General features: G+C 46.3%; 1 protein-coding gene across 1 annotated transcript in view; it reads left to right on the forward strand.

Annotated features, from left to right (window-relative positions):
• Pygl (glycogen phosphorylase L) overlaps positions 1 to 20082 on the forward strand; it is a 34870-nt gene extending 14788 nt beyond the window's left edge. The window contains exons 5-20 of the mRNA XM_075947749.1: positions 1380 to 1511; positions 4813 to 4924; positions 5655 to 5737; positions 9136 to 9279; positions 9693 to 9785; positions 11224 to 11370; positions 11680 to 11843; positions 12286 to 12400; positions 13085 to 13186; positions 13298 to 13445; positions 13639 to 13697; positions 13802 to 13943; positions 15105 to 15312; positions 16203 to 16337; positions 16723 to 16789; positions 19742 to 20082. Of these exons, the coding sequence (XP_075803864.1) occupies positions 1380 to 1511; positions 4813 to 4924; positions 5655 to 5737; positions 9136 to 9279; positions 9693 to 9785; positions 11224 to 11370; positions 11680 to 11843; positions 12286 to 12400; positions 13085 to 13186; positions 13298 to 13445; positions 13639 to 13697; positions 13802 to 13943; positions 15105 to 15312; positions 16203 to 16337; positions 16723 to 16789; positions 19742 to 19909 (2019 nt within the window). The 3' untranslated portion in view covers positions 19910 to 20082. The remainder of the gene's footprint in view (positions 1 to 1379; positions 1512 to 4812; positions 4925 to 5654; positions 5738 to 9135; positions 9280 to 9692; positions 9786 to 11223; positions 11371 to 11679; positions 11844 to 12285; positions 12401 to 13084; positions 13187 to 13297; positions 13446 to 13638; positions 13698 to 13801; positions 13944 to 15104; positions 15313 to 16202; positions 16338 to 16722; positions 16790 to 19741) is intronic.
• Positions 20083 to 20485: the final 403 nt, after the last annotated feature.

Consider the following 20485-nt stretch of genomic DNA (forward strand, 5'->3'; position numbering starts at 1 on the left):
CTGTGGTGTTCAACAACAGACCAGTGCAGAAAGGGGAACACCCCGTTCACGCTGACCAAGCTCTCCATCTACCCACCCATCTGCCTATTTATTTATGCTGTGTCTATATCTATGCATGTGGAGGCCAGAGGTTGATGTGTCTTCCTGCATCCCTCTCGACCTTAGTTTTTTTGTTGTTTCGTTTGCTTGTTTTTGTTTTTCGAGACAGGCTTTCTATGTAGTTCTTGCTATCCTGGAATTTACTCTGTAGACCAGGCTGGCTTTGAACTCACAGAGTCCCAAGTACTGGGATTAAAGGCATGTGCCACCACCGACCAGTCTGACCTTATTTTTTGAAATAGGGTCTCCGTGAACCTGGAGCTCAGTGCTTTGGCTAGTTTGGCTAAATAGCCCATCCTGAATGCATTGTCTTCATACCCTCCCCTCAGTGCTAGGGTTACAGGTGCTCACCCCACCCCACGTGTCTGTCTTTTAAGTGGGTGCTAGGGATCCAAACCAAGGCTCTCAAACTTGCCCAGCAAGCACTTTACCTGCAAGCTTCTTATCAGCTGAAAAACTCCACAAATGCATAGTTTATTAAGTGCACTTACTTACTTACTTAATTAATTAAACTACACCCCTCGGTACAGCTGTGTTATTGCTTTACTCTTCTTGATTGCTACACAAACCAAAATTAGTTTGGTGTCCTGAACGCCCTAAATAGGAAATCTGGTTTTCATTTTTTTTTTTTGGAACAGTTTGTTATAGAGTAACATAAGTACTGTGGAAGTTGAAATTGTCAAAATTAATTCCTTACTTTTTAGTATAGGGCACCTTCAAGTCATAATGCATAGTTTGTTACCAAGTCAAAGTTCCATAAGGATTAAGGTGAGCAGCAAAGACCATGAAATTCTCTCTGCCTGTAATGAAATGAGCTCTAGTAAGAGAGTGGTCTCTAGGAGCATTTCCTAGCTCATTCCGTTCATTCCAGGCACCAGAATCTTGACTGAAAGCTTCACGTTGGACCATGTGGTCCAGAAACTCAACCGTTAGCCTTTCTAGAGGACATCCCCAGATGTGAGTCATGGGCTCTGAATCACAAAACAAGTCTGTCAGGCGCTATCATCTTCCTTCTATGTGGTCTTGAACTGTCGTATTTCCTCATCTCTGAAAAGATGGAAATCTTAGCGTTGCTGTGAGAATTAAATACAATAGTACGCACAAAACACGCCATTGTTGGAGAGCGCTGTCATTGTCTTAGGATGTGAGACAGGAGCAAAGGTGAAATGAGGTAGGAAGACCCATAGGATTTCCTCCCCAAAGCGGCACTCTTGAGCTGCTGTCAAAGATATCGTGTGTTGTACTATAACTGATGGGCTGGGACCTTGTCTCCTTTCTAGATAGAAGAGGCAGATGACTGGCTCCGACACGGGAACCCTTGGGAGAAGGCGCGCCCCGAATTCATGCTGCCCGTGCATTTCTACGGAAGAGTAGAGCACACCCAGACTGGGACCAAGTGGGTGGACACCCAGGTAATCCGGTGTTCTCGTGACAAACATGACAGCACAGGGGACATTGCACTGAGCAGGGTGTAGCGCTACACCGTATCAAGAATGAAGTTTCGATCAGACACAGTGGCGCACGCCTTTAATCCTAGCACTCGGGAGGCAAAGGCAGGTGGATCTCTGTGAGTTTGAGGCCAGCCTGAACTACGCAGAGTTCCACAGTAGCCAGGGCTATGTTGAGAAACCCTGTTTCCACCACTGCCCCCACAAAAAAAGAAAGAGAGTGGCGTCTTGTGTATCAAATAGCGGAGTGAAGTTGTGTAAATAAACATGCATGTCCTCTTTGTGCTGCCGTACCTGTGGGAGATAAGGGCCCTGAGGACAAGAGGGAAGTGCCTTGCCCAAGGTTAACTGATTGACAGTGCCATTTTGCAATCAGCTTGATTAGATATTAATCAACTTGGTAGTACCTAGGTTATAGCTCCCTGGATGTTTAGTTCTTTGGTTTTATAAACATTGTTGATACCAAAGTAAAGTCAGTTTCAAAGCTTTTGCTCAGCCCATCACTGTACATTTTAGTACGGTAGTCCTCAAAGATGTTCACGGCCTCAGCCCACAGCACAACCTGTGTACAGTGCTGGATCTGTGATCCGTGATCACTTCTGAAAAAGTGCTACTGCTGTTTCTTCAAGGGCACTTCCTCTGGAATGAGTCTGTGTCCCACCATCCAATGTGCGTATGGCCCAGATTATAGCTAGTTCTTTGGCATCTGTGATTCTCTGTCATATTTTCTGGTAAATGACCTTACTCCCTATGGGGCTGCCTTGTCCAATCAGCACAGCTTCTCTTGATATATTTGCTGAATAAAAGTGGTTTCAAGGCACTTATCTTGGTCATTCTTCAGAACCAACTAAATAATGCCCTTCTATGTCAGATGTCTTAGCATGTTTCAGCATGCCTGACTTATGGCTGATTTCTTTCTTAAACTACTGGTTTATTTTACTAATCCCTAGAGAGATATTCAAAGTCCAGAAAAATAAAGACTTAAAATGTTTCCATCTGAATGTGAATGTATTTGGCACACCAAGTGACAGGTGAGGACCAAACCAGTGAAATGATGTAGGGTATAGACCAGTACTTAGACTTAAAGGTAAGGTCCTGCTTTATTTTGTTTTCCATGTCTGGCCACAGTCTAAGCTGCACTTGGTCACAAATGCTGCCGTGTGAACTATAAACAGACCAGGAAATCCACTCTAAGGAACGGCACACTTGTTTGTATTAAACTAGTGTGGCATAGAGTTTGGTGCCTGCAACTTCATTAGCTTCCGATCTATCCAAAATTCTGCAGCTTATGCAATCAATCCCAGAAGCGTTCTGTTTGTGCTGGAGGGCCTGCGGCTGGGCAGGTTTGTTTCCACAAAGCACCTTTGGATAGTGTCATGGCGAATCCAGACATTCAATCACAAGGTACTTGTGTCTATGTCTAGAGAAGCAAGAGGGTGGGCCAGAGATGATACACAGAGTTGGCTGAAGCCCTGCAGGACGCTATGGGTGAGAGAGTCATCGCCTGGATCAGCCCCACATTTGTGACTGGTGAGGTCAGAGCGCATGAGGCCAGACACGCTCTGAGCATGCAGGGAATGGCTTCCAACAAGCGGAGCTGTTTGCTCGCTGTTGTGTAACTCAGGCCCACGGGGGAAGCGGATACCAGAGAGAATTAGCTGTGCTGGTGATTTGTGGGAGCCAAACGAGGAAAGATGAGGAGGGGGAGCAGCAGGAAAAAGTGGGGGCTCTTCATGGTACGGGGCGCCACGTGTGAAGGACAAAGGAAGGGTTTGCAGGAGAGTGTCAGCCTCAGCGCTCCTCTGAGCCAGTGGTCAACGTACCTGTGGGAAACTCTGTAGTCTCCAGACATGTTGGCCCATCCCAGAAGTGACACACAGCCTTGGGGTGAGCTATGAGGGGACGTAGCTCTGAAGCCCCTGAAAGGAGATCCAAGCTGGATGATCCTTAGCCTGCCTCTGTAACGCTGGGAGGAGCAGAGGGCAATTCCTGTTTAAACCCAGAGTCGTTTCCAGCCTACAAATGACACCTCCTGATTGGTGACCTTTACTTCTTCGTGAAAGATCTTCAAGTAAGGGTGATTTATTCCATCAAGGTCCCAGTGAATGGGCTGGACCAAATGATGAATCATATCCTTTTATGCAATCATCCTGCCAATCTCCCTCCTTGAACTTTGGCTCTGATGAGACGTGTTATTAATAAACAGGTCATTTTTCATACGAATTTTAAATGTCCTCTGAAACAGTTCCCTTCCCCGTCCATCTGTCTGAATAGCTGTCACAAAGATGGGGCTAGAGTTTCCAAAGCTGGCGTCTTGAACCCAGTTCGGCTAATTATCACCTGACTCAGCAGATCATGACAGAAGTCACTGAAACAGCTTTTCACAACATCAGAAAATCTGGCTAGCACGACATTTTAAATGCCTCGTGTGGGGTAGCTCCATTGCTTTCCCGTTCTGTTGGATTTTAGCGTGTTCGACATCAGATCATTGAGTGACCTACCCAGAGCCTGCCCTGACCGCTGCTGCCCTTCGGTAGGTCACGCTCGTGTGCGTGCATTTGCTTATACACCACGGTTAATTATCCTAAATCCTTTTCTACCACTAAAACCACGGCGGTTCGTTCCAGTGCCGTGGCAGTACTTTCTCATCAGGACCACCAACTCCCAAATAATGACACAGAGACTTTATGAAATTGTGAGAGCTTGGCCTTTAGCTTAGGCTTGTTCCCAACTAGTTCATAAAACTTAACCTGTTTCTGTTAATCTGTGTTCTGCCCTGTGACTTTTATCCCTCTTTTGTTTAGTATGTCCAACCTCCCTCCACGTCTCACTGGTGGCTCTCACGGGCCTAGAGACGTCTCCTTGAGTTCCTCTTTTCTCCCAGAAGTCCTACCTAAGCTCTTCCTGCCTAGCTATTGGTCATTCATCTCTTTATTAAACGAATCAGAAAGTGCCTTGTCAAAGTCTCCTCTTCACGGTGTGCAGAAAGATTTCCCCAGAACACAGTGCTCCTCCTTCAGGGCAAGGAGCACGTAGGAATTGAGCATAGAAATTCTACGAAGGGTCAGCAGCCTCGTGACTCCAGCTCTCTTTAGTCCAGAGACACACTTCTCGGGTCTGACTTACACTGTGTATAGTCCAGAGACACACTTCTCGAGTCTGACTTACACCATGTGGGTATGTGACCAGTCAGGAATAGGGTTCCACTGCAGCCCGCAGACACTGCTCAGCTTCCATCACCCCACCTTGATGTTTAATCCTGCAGGTGGTCCTGGCTCTGCCCTATGACACCCCCGTACCCGGGTACATGAACAACACTGTGAACACCATGCGCCTCTGGTCAGCTCGAGCGCCAAATGACTTCAACCTCCAAGACTGTACGTACGGCCGGGTCTCTGCTTTCTTTGTGTATACTGCGTATTGATGTCTGAAGTTGAGAAAAAAGCCTTGAGTTCCTGATCTTTGATCTTCAGTGACCGAGAAAGCTTTTTATCATTTTTTCACTTATTTGTTTATTTATTTGTTTTTGGAGACAAGGTGTGACCAAGGTAGCCTTGGCTGGTCGGAACTTGCTCTGTAGACCAGGCTGGGCTTGAACACACAGAGATCCACCTGTCTCTGCTTCCCGAGTGCTGGGATTAAAGGCATGCACCACCATGCCTGGCTAAACTGGTATTTTTTGCTGCAAATATAGGAAGCAATTTTTTAAAAATATTTATTTATTTATTTATTTATTTATTTATTATGCATACAATATTCTGTCTGTGTGTATGTCTGCAGGCCAGAAGAGGGCACCAGACCTCATTACAGATGGTTGTGAGCCACCATGTGGTTGCCGGGAATTGAACTCAGGACCTTTGGAAGAGCAGGCAATGCTCTTAACCACTGAGCCATCTCTCCAGCCCCCAGGAAGCAATTTTTTAAAGCTAAACTTCACAGTCTGGCCTTGAATTCTTCTAGGAAGGCCACTGTTGGGGTTTATTGAAACCCTTTTAGATTTTAGGACAATCTTAGGAATTGTCCATGGCTGCACATGAGATGAGATCAAGATACTTGCTCCAACAGTGGCTGCTTTGTCTATTGGTGGCTTTTCTTCATTTCTTTCAGTTAATGTTGGAGACTACATTCAGGCTGTACTGGACCGGAACCTGGCTGAGAATATCTCCAGAGTGCTCTACCCCAATGACAATGTGAGTGACACAGGGCCAGCTTATACAGGTCGCTTCCCAGAGCCTGTCTAGTAACCTGTGAAACCGTGTGCAGAATAAGCTCCATCCCTTCTGTCACTTTCCCCTTCCAATCAAGTAAGGAGGACAAAGTTGTGCCATTTCCAAGATGAAACTTGGTGCTTTGCTTTGATTAGTGGCTCCATCAACTGAGAAGGTCCCTAGATGTATTTCAAAACAGAAAAAAAAATGAATTAAAATGTATGCCCTGGCAATGCTGAAGCATGCATGGGCAGCCCATATATGGTGATTCTGTTGACCTTGTCCATATTGGGTTTCATAGTCTAAGTTGATGAAGATGACTGACCAGGTCTCTTCCTCAAGCCACCATGTGGTTGCTGGGAATTGAGCTCAGGACCTTTGGAAGAGCAGGCAATGCTCTTAACCACTGAGCCATCTCTCCAGCCCCATTTCAAAACAGAACCTGGATATAAAAGATGAGTGAAATGCTAAGAAAGCCTGGTTTTGTTTCCAGATGGAGGCTTCGATGGCAGTTAGAATTGGGGATGCTCCCTTCCTGGGCTCCTCCCACACTCACCTGGCTCTTCCTGGATTTCTGTCCCCAGGATCAGGGAGGTCATGGTGACAATGCCTACCTTTTCTGTCACTAGCTTGGATCCTTAAGCTTTTCTTATATCAGGTTATCCTAATGCTATTCTAAAGGCTGGATCTGTCTCTCAAAGCATGTATGAAGTATGACATATATGTGGAGGCCAGAGAATAACCTTGGATGTTAGTCTTGCCTTTTTTTTTTTTTTTTTTTTTTTTTTTTGGTTTTTCAAGACAGGGTTTCCCTATGGCTTTGGAGCCTGTCCTGGAACTAGCTCTTGTAGACCAGGCTGGTCTCGAACTCACAGAGATCCGCCTGCCTATGCCTCCCTAGTGCTGGGATTAAAGGCGTGAGCCACCACCGCCCCGGCTTTTTTGCCTTCTTTTTTGAGATGGGCTTTTCCCCTTCTTTTGTTGTTGTCCACTGCTCTGTATACCTGGCTATCCCTTGAGCTTCTGGGGAATTCTCCATCTACCTATAAAGCCAGTGGGACTACAGACCACTCCCTCCCCACCCCCAGTTTTACAAACACTCAGGTCCTCAGATTCTCTCAAGTGATTTACCCATTGCGTCTTCTCCCCAGGGCCAGTGTGTGTGTGTGTGTGTGTGTGTGTGTGTGTGTGTGTGTGTGTGTGTTACGGGATCTCTTATCTTGCCTTGGATGGCCTGGAGCTCTCTAAGTAAACTAGTCTAGGCTTGAACTCTCTAGGGTCCTCTGGCCTTTGCCCTTTGCCTGTTGGGACTGGGATTACAGACGTGTACCAGTGTGACCAGCGTAACACTTTAGCGTGTGTTTGGTGTATGGAACTGGATCTGCAGTGACCACCGCAGATTTCTGGTTGATTTATTTATCTGTAACTCCAACTTCTTTATGGTTAAAATCATGTCTTGTAGATGTAATGATTCTTCCTGAAAGTAATTTCAGATGCAACCAGATTAGTACTCTGTTTCCCAGCGGTGGTAGAGACCAGGGACTCTGGGGACCAGGATGCAGTTTAGGCTGGATGTTGACTTGGTGATGAACCATGGACTCTGAGAGGGATGGAGGGAGTACGTGGATTTGCTGTGACATTTTCAGGAACCTAATGACATGTCTTTCCCTTTGGGAAAAAGACACTTCAGAAAAGTCACTAAGCCCGAATGCAAAACATTGTTGCCTTTGATGGGCGGAATAAGAATTTCCCAAGTCTGCAGTCTCTGCCAGCCAACCCCAGGCCTGCAGCGCTCTGTAACTGGAGGGGCTACCTTCTGTGAGAACCAAACCTGACGTGACCTGGAAATGCTCATCTATAGTAATCAGCATGGTGTGTTAAGTTAGGTTGAGATTTAAAAAAAAAAAAAAAGAAAGAAAAGAAAAAAAGGACTTTTGGGTTAAAGTCGCCCTCAGGATACTCTCTTGGTATTGCTTTGTTTTTTCAGAGTGGGTTCAAAACATCATTTTTTGTGCTATGGTTATAAAGAACAAATTCATTTTTCTTCCTAAATAGGACCATAGTCCATGTCCAGACTTCTGCCTTTCTTCCAAGAATCTTGCTGCTTTTCTCACGCTGCCCCTAGTGAGCTGTGTGCCCTGCTTAGGCCATGAGAGGCTCCTGATCACACACAGGGTCTGAGGATGCCTGACATCCTCCCAAATAAGTCACGGTGCTCTGACTCATCTCCCGGGACCTTGCCCAGCAGCGAGGCTCCTGGGGCACTGAACTGACTACCATGATCCCCATCGAGCACCTCCGAGAACTACTCTGTGTTTATCTCACAAATCCTGACTCATCTTTAGGGCTCAAATCAAGAATTACTAGACTATTCAGATTTCCAAAATAGGGCACATTAAAATTTTTAAAGAAATTGTTCTCACTTCCATCTCCCCACGACTAAAGACAGAGATTATGTTTAATTAATAGTTTCATTGTTAGGACTTGAACAGTTCTCTAGATTAATAGATGCTTGATTTTATCATAAGTAGGCAGAGTGTTTTTTAATTATTTTTACAGTAATTCCTTCATTGTAAATTGTACCATTAGAAAAAAAATTAAATCATATAAAACAAAGAAATTTTTAAAAAAATCTAAGTACCATCTAGAAAATCTCATTGTTACTATTATCCCAGACAAGTTTACTGACTAAATGCAATTTCTTCTATATTTATCAAACATAAATGTTTGGAAAGACATGTTTGGAAAGGCAGACGGTCATCCATTACCATGAAGTTATTACTACTTTATGATTTGTCCATGCCCACGAGTGTTTGTTTGACCCCCCACACACACACACACTACTGAAGACAAGCATAAGCCTCGTATTCTCACATCCACTCCCCCATCACAGACATGTGTCGTACCCCCCGCCCCCAATTCTCCCATAGTCCTCGCTGGGCTCTCTATTTGCTGTCTGCCAAATGTCAGTTCCTGTCACTCCCCATCTTTTAGAGGGCCTCCCACGAAGATCATTGTTTCTAGGTTATTATCTTTCAGTTCTGGGTTGGTTCACTGTTTCTTGTAGTATACATTCTTCTAGACCTCCTGGGGACAGGCATCAAATTAAAAACAAACAAACAAAAAAGACTCTTAAAGAAAACTATATCAAGTTTATTTAACAACAGCAACAAAACGTTCCTGTTGTCTCCCCAACCTCTTTATCTTCTATCTGAACACCTTGCTGTCATTTGAACTGTTTTCAGGGACGTGAAGGTGAATATTTCTTCATTCGCCCTGGCTCCTCTCGGTGCCTTAATGTCCCCTAGGCAGTGGAGACTGGTCACATTTGGTCACGGCTCCACTGCGACCCACTCTGACTCGGTTTCCCTGCCTTGAAGTTTTTTGAAGGAAAGGAGCTGAGGCTGAAGCAGGAGTACTTTGTGGTAGCTGCGACCCTGCAGGATGTCATCCGACGTTTCAAGGCCTCCAAGTTTGGCTCCAAGGATGGTGTGGGAACCGTGTTCGACGCCTTCCCAGATCAGGTGACTGATCAGACCATGGCCACAGGCGAGGCCCTCCACGGAGGACTTCCATCAGTTACCCTCTCCCAGTGGTCAGAAAGTTGGGCAGGCAGAGTCCATATTTCATTCAGATGTTTCCCAGGAAGCGGGAGTTTTGTTCAGTCAGTCGGTAGTTCTCAACTTTCCTGCGCCCCTTTAATACAGTTCCTCATGTTGTGGTGACCCCCACCCTTAATATTATTTTGGTGCTACTCCATAACTGTCATCTTGCCACTATTATGAATTTAATGTAAATATCTGGTATGCAGGATAGCTGATATGTGACCCCCCAAAAGGGTCGGGACCCTTAGCACTGCCTCCAGATGTTGATGAGGACAGGAAGCCAGACCCTGGGCCATTTTTCACCTTCATACTGATGTCTTGTCTCTACTCAGGTAGCCATCCAGCTGAACGACACACACCCTGCGCTCGCCATCCCTGAGCTGATGAGAATTTTTGTGGATATTGAAAAACTGCCCTGGTCCAAGGTCTGGCATCTTTATCCTTAAACCTTTCAGAATGTATGGGTTGAGGGGCACCTGAAAAGCTCCTTTGTTTCTTCTGTTCAAAGTAAGCTCTGTTGCTGGAGTCCCACAGTTGAAGGGCATGGTTTGCCCCTTACCAGCGTGTCTCCTCCTCAGAGTTCCACAGGGAATAAAACTACAAACTAACCAGCTAACAGCAAAGCAGGAGGCAGGAGGCAGGCCAGTAGCTGCATTACGGATTATGTTGTGTTGAACATATTTTGTTTCTAGACGACAGTGAAGACAGCTAATTAAAAGAGCCCCTTACAGCGTTGGGAGTCAGCATTTGTATGTGTATGGGGTGGGGTGCGCGTGATTGCCTGTAGAGGCTAAGGGACAGCTTGGGTGCTGTTTTGTGCTCTTTGCTCTTTTCACTCTTAGCTCTTTTGGGAGTCCCGCCACCCAGCTCCTAAATAAATCACTCATGGAGGCATATTCTTTCTTATAAATGCCAGACCTTAGCTTGGCTTGTTTCTAGCCAGCTTTTCTAACTTAAATTGTTCCGACTCCCTTTTGCCTCTCGGCTTTTACCTTTCTCTGTTTCTGTATACCTTTCTTTGCTTTTTTCTCCATGGTTGGCTGTGTGGCTGGGTTGGTGGCCCCTTTTTTCGCTTCGTGATCTTTCTCGCTCTCCCCTTTTCCAGGTTTTTCCTTCTATTTATCCTCTCCTGCCTCATTATTGACTGTTCAGCTCTTTACTAGACCATCAGGTGTTTTAGACAGGAAGAATCTTCAGCTTCACAGAGTTAAACACATGCAGCATAAACAAAAGCAGCACATCTTTACATTGTTAAACAAATGTTCCACAGTGTAAACAAATGTAACATATTTTAAAATAATCGTCTACAGCATCGTTCACCTTGTTTTTTGAGACAAAGTCTCACCTTAGGCAGAGACTCATCAAATAGACTAGGAGGTTGTTCAGTGAGCCCAGGATCCTCCTGTCTCTGCCTTCCCGTGCTTTTGTTGTTTCCTGTGATTGCTGGGGTTCAAACTCGGGTTCTCATGCTTGAGTAGCCAGCATGTTAATAACTGAGCCACGTCCCCAGCTTGGGAACATTTTTAATATACTTTTAAAATGCAAAACTTTAAACCTGCTGTGTGTTTACTTAAAGTTTTAATCCCCAACTTTGACTATTTAATATTTAATAAATAAAAGCCATGTAGTGATCATGGAGAGAGTTGATCAGAATGCTAATTTCTTCTTCTTATAGTCTTATAAAAAGCTTTTTCTTTCCCTGAAAAAAATAAAATATAATTCTGCTACCTGGACCATTTGAGGTCTCTGTGGAATCGAGTGTTCCTGACTGTGCACAGAAGCACCTGTGGCACACGGTGGGCACTGAGACTTGCTGTGGGAGTGGGCACTGAAGGCACAGGAACCAACCCTCTCCTCCTGCAGGCCTGGGAGATCACCAAGAAAACCTTCGCCTATACCAACCACACAGTGCTCCCGGAGGCTCTGGAGCGCTGGCCGGTGGAACTGGTGGAGAAGCTGCTGCCTCGACACCTGCAGATCATTTATGAGATCAATCAGAAGCATTTAGATGTAAGTTGTTTCAAGAGACGCTTACCTCTCAGGAGAACACGGCTGTAACGTGTCCGGGGTCACCACAAAGATCTCCTTTCCTAAACGCGGACTTGGTGCCTTCAGTCATTGATGGAAGCCCTCGAGTCTGAGTGGGGCTCTGTTAAACCGTGCGTCTGCAGGTGTAAAATAGAGGGCTGGCATCTCCACAGACACCAGCTCTGCTCTCTGTCTCTTCTCCCTCTGGCAGAGATTTTGCTTGGGGGCGTGAGAGGCTGGACCACTTTAAAACCCAAGTGGCCAGCAAGCTCTGTGTCTTTCTTTGGCTAGAGAATTGTGGCCTTGTTTCCTAAAGACATCGACCGCATGCGGAGGATGTCTCTAATCGAAGAGGAAGGGGGCAAAAGGATCAACATGGCCCATCTCTGCATCGTGGGCTGCCATGCAGTGAACGGCGTCGCAAAGATCCACTCAGACATCGTCAAGACCCAAGTGTGAGTGACGGACCATCCTGGAGCTGCAGGTCTAACCCAGATCCATGGATGCAATGGAGCTTCCAGATGAGAAGGGGCCTGGGAAATGTTTTCAAGTATTGTCTTGTAGATAGAGAGTTGTTTCCTTAAAAAGAAAGACAAAAATACTTTCTCTGTACCACCCTAATTCTAGAAGTAAGAGCAACCGTGAACTATTCTGCTGAAAAACTTGGTCTATCTGTCAGCCAGGAAGTCAGATGGAGGTGGCTAGATTTGGGGCAATTGATTTGAATTGCAAATGAATCTCTTCTATTTCAAATGTTTAAAATGACAGCCGTAGCTGCTGCCAAGTCCTCCCCTCCCCTCCCCTTGGCTTCGTGAGCGCACCTCTGAACTCTACCCAGCCAGCGGATTCTGCTGCCCTTTTCAGCCCAAGCCAGCAGTTTGTCTCTTCCATCTGCAGATTCAAGGACTTCAGTGAGCTAGAACCAGACAAGTTCCAGAATAAGACCAACGGGATCACCCCGAGGCGCTGGCTGTTACTCTGCAACCCAGGGCTGGCTGACCTGATTGCAGAGGTAAAAGGAGGCGGCTGAGGGGGAGGCTGGTGGAGGTGGGGTCGGCAAGTAAGGGCACAGGGATGTCACCCATCCTACCTGTGCGGGACTGGCTTCTGAATACGTGGCTCATGCTTTTGTGCAGGACCATCTTTTCATTCATTTGATTTTACTTTTGGTTCTGTTTATGTGAAGAGTATACACCCATGATGCAGGTGCCCTTGCAGGCCAGAATAGGGTGTCATGTCTCCTAAAGCTGACATTACAGCCCATTGTGAGTCCCTCCTCCATATGGATGCTAGCAACCAAACTCAGGTCCCTTGCAAGAGCAGTAGGGACTGCTCTTTACCACTGAGTCATCCCTTCAGCCCCCATCTTGAAATTCTTCTAATTTGAACAAGGGCTGCACAGATTGCATAGATATGATGACCAACAGTGTCTACGTAACTCACAGATGGGACAGGGATAACCAAGGTCAGAAACGTAACAGAACCTGGGCTCTTGATCATCTTTGTATGTGAAGTTCTTATATTTAAAGTTCTCCCCACATAGACGGTCTCCCTTCTTTTGTGAGGGAAACAAGCCATCGTGTGGACCGCTGGCATGAGAGCCACTTACCTACACTGGCAAAAACCGCTGTGGTGGGCGTGATTACCATCTCACATTAAGATAGTATCTGTATCGCCTTTTCCTTTAAATTGATAGAAAATTGGAGAGGACTACGTGAAAGACCTGAGCCAGCTAAGGAAGCTGCACAGCTTCGTGAGTGACGACATGTTCCTCCGGGAGATAGCCAAAGTGAAGCAGGTGAGACCGCCTGCCAGGATCTCTGCCCTCACCTCGGAGCTGAGGGTGTGGGCTCCAGCAGACAGCCACGGTTTCTGTCTGAGAGAGCTCTGGCCTGTCCACTCTCCACAGGAGAATAAGATGAAGTTCTCCCAGTTCCTGGAAAACGAGTACAAGGTGAAGATCAACCCATCCTCCATGTTTGACGTCCATGTGAAACGGATCCACGAGTACAAGCGGCAGCTCCTCAACTGTCTGCACGTGATCACCATGTACAATCGTGAGTTTCCCTGGAGACCCCCCCCGTCCTGCACATGATCACCATGTACAATCGTGAGCTTCCCTGGAGACCCCCCTGACCCCCTCTCTGTCCCCCATAATCCCCCTCGGGGGTGGAAGCAGCAGTTTTGAGGTGGGTCCCTGTGCCTGCACAGCGGACACCATTCATCCGTAAATATCTCCATCATTTGAAGGCATCAAGAAAGACCCTAAGAAGGTATTTGTGCCAAGGACAGTCATAATCGGTGGCAAAGTAAGTTGGCTGAATTTCAGCGGGGCCTAAGGGCTCGAGTCTCTCGCTGCTTGCTTTCTTCATTGATCAGACCGTGTCTCCACACACTGCTATTCTTCCCCAAGGCTGCCCCAGGATATCACATGGCCAAAATGATCATAAAGCTGATCACCTCAGTGGCAGAAGTGGTGAACAATGACCCTGTGGTCGGCAGCAAGTTGAAAGTCATCTTCTTGGAGAATTACAGAGTATCTCTTGCCGAGAAAGGTAACGTCTTCCTTGCCAAGCATGGAGGAGGCGAGGGACAAAATCTGGGCTTGCTCAGGCTAGAGATGGGGCAGCTGACTCCAGGAAGCTAGCAACATTCTAAGGTGACCGGAATGACCCGTGAGGTTGCTGTCACACAGTGACGTTTGCAAGTGCCTGTCATGGTGGGGATGCTGAAACTTGGCCGTGGTCCTCTGCCAAGGGGAAGAAAGGTCTTCAGCTGCCAGCCCAGGTTTTGCAAGAGAGCAGCAGCTCCCCGGCTCTCAGATGATTCTCATCACTGCATGGCAGGAAGGGCTGTCATTTGTTCCTGTGACGGCAAATGAGGACGGACATGACACTGCCGAAGCACAAGGCTTAGATGTGCGCTGCAGAGTCAAGCACAGAGTTCCCACACAGGGACCAGCAGGCAGGAAGCCAGTGCCCCTTTCTTTACCACTGGGACCTTTCTTTATTCACGATTCATCACCAGCCGAGAAACCACCCACTAGCCAATGCCAACTGCGTGTTCACCTACTTCCCAGATTGAGAAAAGTAAAAGTCAACTTTCTCTTTGTGGTATTTTGGGTGGCCCGTGGGGTCACTGCTTTAAATGCCTCTGCAGAAAGAGAAAGGAGCCAGGCTCCTGAAAATACAAATGAGTACAAATCTAATCCACAAATAAACTCTCAAATAAGGCAGCCTCGGGCTTGACCGCTGTGATGAAGGGGCTTGGAGGTTCAGGCGGATCTGATTTGGGTGCACATAAGGCTGAAGGGGAAAGAGCTTGAATGTCTAGTCCCAGGCACAAAACACCTCCACTGCAGTGTCGGTGGAAGTAACAAGGGAAGATGTGGAACAATTCAGTCCCTTGCAAAAAGAAGAGTTAAGGAAAGATCTTGAAATTGTATGGGCCAAGAAATAGAGGTTGCAGTATGTTGTATAAAGCAGAAGAAATAAAAATGGAGAGATGTAAAGGGAGAAAGATAATGTCCAGCTTTTAGCTCAGAGCCTGTAGACACTAAAGTTTGTAGACCAAGAGAGAGTGGTAAGCACACAGGTACATAAGGGCACAGTAGCTGCCTGGGTCAAGGAGAAAGTGAGCTCTATCCTTCTATACTGCCGACGGGGTACCAGGATGTTCATATGCAGAATCACCATATTGACCTGGCCTACTTACAGTCATTCCAGCCACAGATCTGTCGGAGCAGATTTCCACTGCAGGAACCGAAGCCTCCGGGACGGGCAACATGAAGTTCATGCTCAACGGAGCCCTGACCATCGGGACTATGGACGGCGCCAACGTGGAGATGGCAGAGGAAGCCGGGGAGGAGAACCTGTTCATCTTTGGCATGAGGGTAGATGATGTGGCCGCTTTGGACAAGAAAGGGTGAGAGAACCGCTCCCCTTTGTTGAGGAGGGCACCCCCAGGAAGGGATATTATCCCCAAGGGCTTTCTGCTCGTTCATGTAGGCATCCCACTAAGGCCTGATCTCATGAGATGTAGAGACAGTACATCTCCCATGAGGAGGCAGGCCCTCCTTGCCACAGCTAGTCTTAGTTACCCAGCCAGTGTAACTCAAGGATGCTGAGGACAGATGCGACAAGCAAGCTGCCATGGTTACCAGCCACAGTGGTTCAGTCAGCCTCCCAGCTTCCTGTCTCTGATTTTTTTTACTTTCATCAAAAGAGGAAGCCTATTTACTTGAGCGTTTTTGTCAATAAGTTAAATCGGTACCTGGTGCTCCTTTAAGGTCTCTTGATGATGGACCAAAACATGGCAGAGCGTAGAGAGAGATATGCCTCAGAGTGCTTGTTCTCACTTAATATGTAGTTGGGCCTATTAACCCGAGTTCAAGCAAGAACCCAAAGGAGCTCCAGGAAATTCAGAGGATGGTAAATGTACCTTCTGACCCTTAGAAGTAAGTCTCCCTCGGTAGCATCAAGTTTTATGAATCCAACAGGTTTACAGGTCCAAAGAAAGCAACTAGTTCCACTCACACCATGCTATTTAGAGCCATGGTCTACTTACAATAAACTTTATTCTATCAGATTAGACTAGGATTTCCATTAGCTCCTGTTCTTAATGCTTTTGATTATAAGGGACAAACCAGTTGGGAGGGGATAAATTAGGACCTAGTATTATACCCGTGTTGAAATCTACAGCCGTGTGTGTAAATGTTTCTGTGTATCTGACAGCGAATGAGGCATTTGGTTTGCCGCTCATCACACGCACTGATACACCCTCTTCTTTCCTCATCCTCCCACCCATTGCTACAGGTATAAGGCCAAAGAATATTATGAGGCCCTTCCGGAACTGAAGCTGGCCATTGACCAAATTGACAATGGCTTCTTCTCTCCCGCTCAGCCTGAGCTCTTCAAAGACATCGTCAACATGCTGTTCTATCATGACAGGTGGGTTCCTACATGGTCCGACTTGATGCATGAAAAGGGGACAAAAACTTCTCAAAGTAGCAACAATCCACGCGCAGAATTTAGCACAGACCTGTGATCCGATTAGCTACCATAAGCTTGGGGGCGGGGCATCCGCCACAAATAGTTAAGTGTTGAGAAGAAAACTCAAACCTTATTTCTTTTTCTCTTTCCACTGATACATTCAGCTCTCACACACATACACATGATGACATTTTTACATAGGGGAACTACGAAACGGTGACTATTCTTGTTGGTGAGATAGGCATGCTTGAACAGTCAGCCAGTAAGGGTTTAAAGTGGACTCTCTGTTCATGAATTTATTCTGTTTTTCTTCCAACCTCACGCATACAAAAAACAAACCCAGATTTAAAGTCTTTGCGGACTACGAAGCCTATGTCAAGTGTCAAGAAAAAGTCAGCCAGCTGTATATGGTGAGTATGTGGTGGGTTTTAAATGGGTTGCTGCGGTTCATTAATTGATTCCTTTTTTTGAACTCAACTGAGTTTGAGCCCCACTGACCAGTCAAAGCTAGGGAAGCTCAGTGGAGCACCTGCCTAGCACACAGAGGGCTCTGATTCTGACAGCTTTTTCCCACAGTACCAAGAGAAAAGAGATCGCGTAGGTGAGAGGACTCTGCAGATGTCGAGGTCAAAATCTGTACTTTTTCCAGCTTGCAAGATGCACTGGGAGGGCTATTCCAGATGTCGGAATTTGAGACTTTGATAACAGCTCTAGTTTTTCATTACTCTACTTTAAAAAGAAAATCACCAGGGATTTGTATTCATTGAGCACCTACCATGTTGCAGGCCTGTCCCAGAAGCTCAGGATACAGGCCTCAGAGGTGTGAGGGACCTCTCCTGGCCAAGCTTGGCCCCTCTTCCCTCAAGCAGCCTATGACCCCAGGTTTCTTAACCAGAACTATACATCACAGTCACCAAGGCTGCTGGTTCAAAATACAGGTGACAACTCACCCTTCGGCCACAGCAATGGATAGAATATGGCATTTGTATTTGAAACACTTGTCAAGATTATTACAAGACCAAGCCACAGTTTAGTTGGATAAGAACAGACCCGGTATTCTCTGAAAACTGAAAAATAAAGACTCCCAGACCAGTCTTGTCTAGGGCCAGATTGCTAGAATGTGAAGTACAGAAAGAAGAGAGGGTTCTAGGTGATTATAAACAGAACCTAGAGCCCTGAATAAGCTTCCACGTGCAGGTATGCAGTCAAATAACCCTCCAGGCATGTCTTGAAAGAGCACGGAAGGGTACCTGAGGAGCAGTCTCTGAGCTGAGGTTTCAGGCGGGCTTCACGAACATCCTTTCCCATCCTTTCTCAGGGCAGGTGATAGGCCAAGTAGCACATACAGTCACCCTAGACAGCCCTCTGGGGTTGTAGGATGAGACTGCGGAAAGCCTATGCTGCCTTGCAGCCAGCCCTCATCCTTTAGGTTGAATCGGATGAATCTCCTAATAGAGCATAGACCCAAGTTCAAGTCAGTGGCTGTGAACAGTGCAGCCGTGCTGGCGCAAAGTAACTCACTGACCACTTCCTGAACATGGAGGGGGAAAAGCCCATGCAGCTCCAGGAATTCGGGAAAGAGAAGAGCTGCCTGGAGAAACAGAAGTCAGTCGGAAGAGGGAAGGAAATCATGAGCGAGGACGAGGGCTGGGGTCAAGGATGGTTACACACAGAGGGTCTTCTGTTAGAGTTAAGCCCAGATCCAGAGACTGTCCACTGGGAGCGCCACATTTGGCTCATTCCTGCCTGATCGCTAGTGCAGATTGCAGCTCTCCGCTCTTGATGGTAACTGAGTTGCTGAGCGTTAGTAAAACGTGACCCGCACGGCTATCCATTTCAGTGGTTGTTCTTATTTTTGTATTTTGGTTTTTCGAGACAAAGTCCCTTTGCATGGTGCTGGCTCTCCTGGAACTCACTCTGTAGAACAGGCTGGCTTTGAACTCACAGCGATCCGCCTGCCTCTGCCTCTCAGGTGCTTAGAGTAAAGGTGTGAGCCACCACCTCCCTACTTGTTTTTAGTTTTGTGTAGAAGTCTCTACGCCTGAGTGAACTGTCATTTTGGCTTCATTTGCTTCGTTTTGGCATAGCTTAGCGTCTGATGATAGTTTAATTTTTTTATTTTTTTTAATTTGAATAACTTCCAATAAACTCACAGAGATCTTTAAAAAATAAGTTAAATATATTTTATATGCTTTTACCAAAAAAAGTAAAATTTTGAAATATTTTTGATTGAGAATAAAACCTTAGTTCACCCTGTTTTGAGCCCCAGTGGAGTTGTGGGGATTTAGAACCAACCTAATGGGACATAGGCCTTTCAAAAGAACAAGGGAAGCTAAATGAGCAAGCCAAGCTAATGTTCACTGGTTTTCAAACTGCTTGAGTCTTAGGTTAAACCTCTTTGAATGTCCTCTCATAGATAGTGACATTAGTCCCTTCTCCCCCCCTTTAGGTGGAAGAGAAGTTATTATGTTTATTTTTTAAGATTAGTTTTATTTTATTTATGTGTGTCTATGTAAGCGGATGCCAAGTGTGTGCAGGTGCCCATAGAGGCCAGGAGGGATAATTGGATCCCTCAGAGCTGGAGTTACAGGCAGTTACTCAACAGGGGTGCTGGGAACTGAACTCAGGTCCTCTAAAGGAGTAACAGGTGCTGTGCTCTTAACCAGCAAGCCAGCTCTCCTCCTAGGTTTTTCCATTTATAATAGCGCATGGAAAATATGTCTTACAGGCTAAAACACTGGAACCCTAGAGGATTACAAACTAGAGAATTCCTATCCATAGATTTTCATTCTCTCTCTCTCCCTCTCTCTTCCTCTCTCCCTCTCTCTCCCTCCCTCCTTCTCCCTCCTCCCTCATCTCTGTCCATTATTCCTGTCCCTCTCCCCTTTCTGTGCCCTTTTCCCTTCCCCCTCCCTACCCCTCTCCTCTCTCTCTCTCTCTCTCTCTCTCTCTCTCTCTCTCATCCATACTGTTGCTCTCTCTCACTTGCTTTCTCGCCCTCTCTTCCTCTCTCCCTCACTCTCTCTTGAGAGATGGAGTCTCTCTCTATGCAGCCCAGGCTAGGTTTGAGCTTGAGATTTTCTTGCCTGAGCCTCTTAAGGGCTGGGATTACAAGCATCCACCACCATGCCATGCCCATGGTTTCCCTTAAAATGAAAAACACTTTTTTATCCCTAAGGGACATACACTCTGACATGAAGAAAGCATAGTCTGCTCTAGCCAGCTGTCAGCAGAACAAATGCAGTTACAAGTCATTCTAGTTGGTTCCTGTGTGTTCCTCTGTGAAGTGTGTTTGGCCTGATGTTTGCCAAAGTGTGCCAGGCACACAGATCCTGGACTATATGTGCTTATGTTATTCACAGAATCAGAAAGCCTGGAACACAATGGTGCTCAAAAACATAGCTGCCTCAGGGAAGTTCTCCAGCGACCGGACCATTAAGGAATACGCCAAGGACATCTGGAACATGGAGCCTTCGGATCTGAAGATTTCCCTCTCCAACGAGTCTAGCAGGGGCATCAATGGGGAGTAGTGGTAGTAGAATACCTCTCGGAAAGGAGTAACTTCTTCTTGAACTTGAATGTTTTTATAGCTTCGTTGATTCTGTTTTGTTATTAATTAATTAAGTGCCTCTAGCAGTGGGAAAGGAAATGTATGGCCATATTGGAGCTGAACAATAAAATGTCGACTTCTAGTTGTCAATCAGCAGCCTGCTAGGATTGCTGGGAAACAGCTCGGAAATGTGTACTGCCATCTAAAGAAACCATGGTAAAATAGTTTCAGTACCATCGGAGTTCAAGCTCCAGGATGCTGTCTGGGTCCCTTCCAGCTGTCGTAACAGAAGGCGCTAATCTAGATAACTAACAAACATCCTAAAGTTAGGCTCACAGTTCTGAAGATGAGCAAAGGCCAAGATCAAGAGGCTCACGGGTTCAGTGTCTGGTAAGAAACACCTTCTGGTTCCTAAATAGTCCCTTCTCGTCCCATCTCTGCAGGTACTACCATTCATACATTCATATTAGCAGTGACCTTACTCACAGATATCCCCATTGTGGACATTTATAGCTGATCCATGACATACATAGATTCCCCAAAGTAGACATTTATA

Source organism: Microtus pennsylvanicus, chromosome 14 (genome assembly GCF_037038515.1).
Source record: "Microtus pennsylvanicus isolate mMicPen1 chromosome 14, mMicPen1.hap1, whole genome shotgun sequence".
NCBI classification, from domain to species: Eukaryota; Metazoa; Chordata; class Mammalia; order Rodentia; family Cricetidae; genus Microtus; species Microtus pennsylvanicus.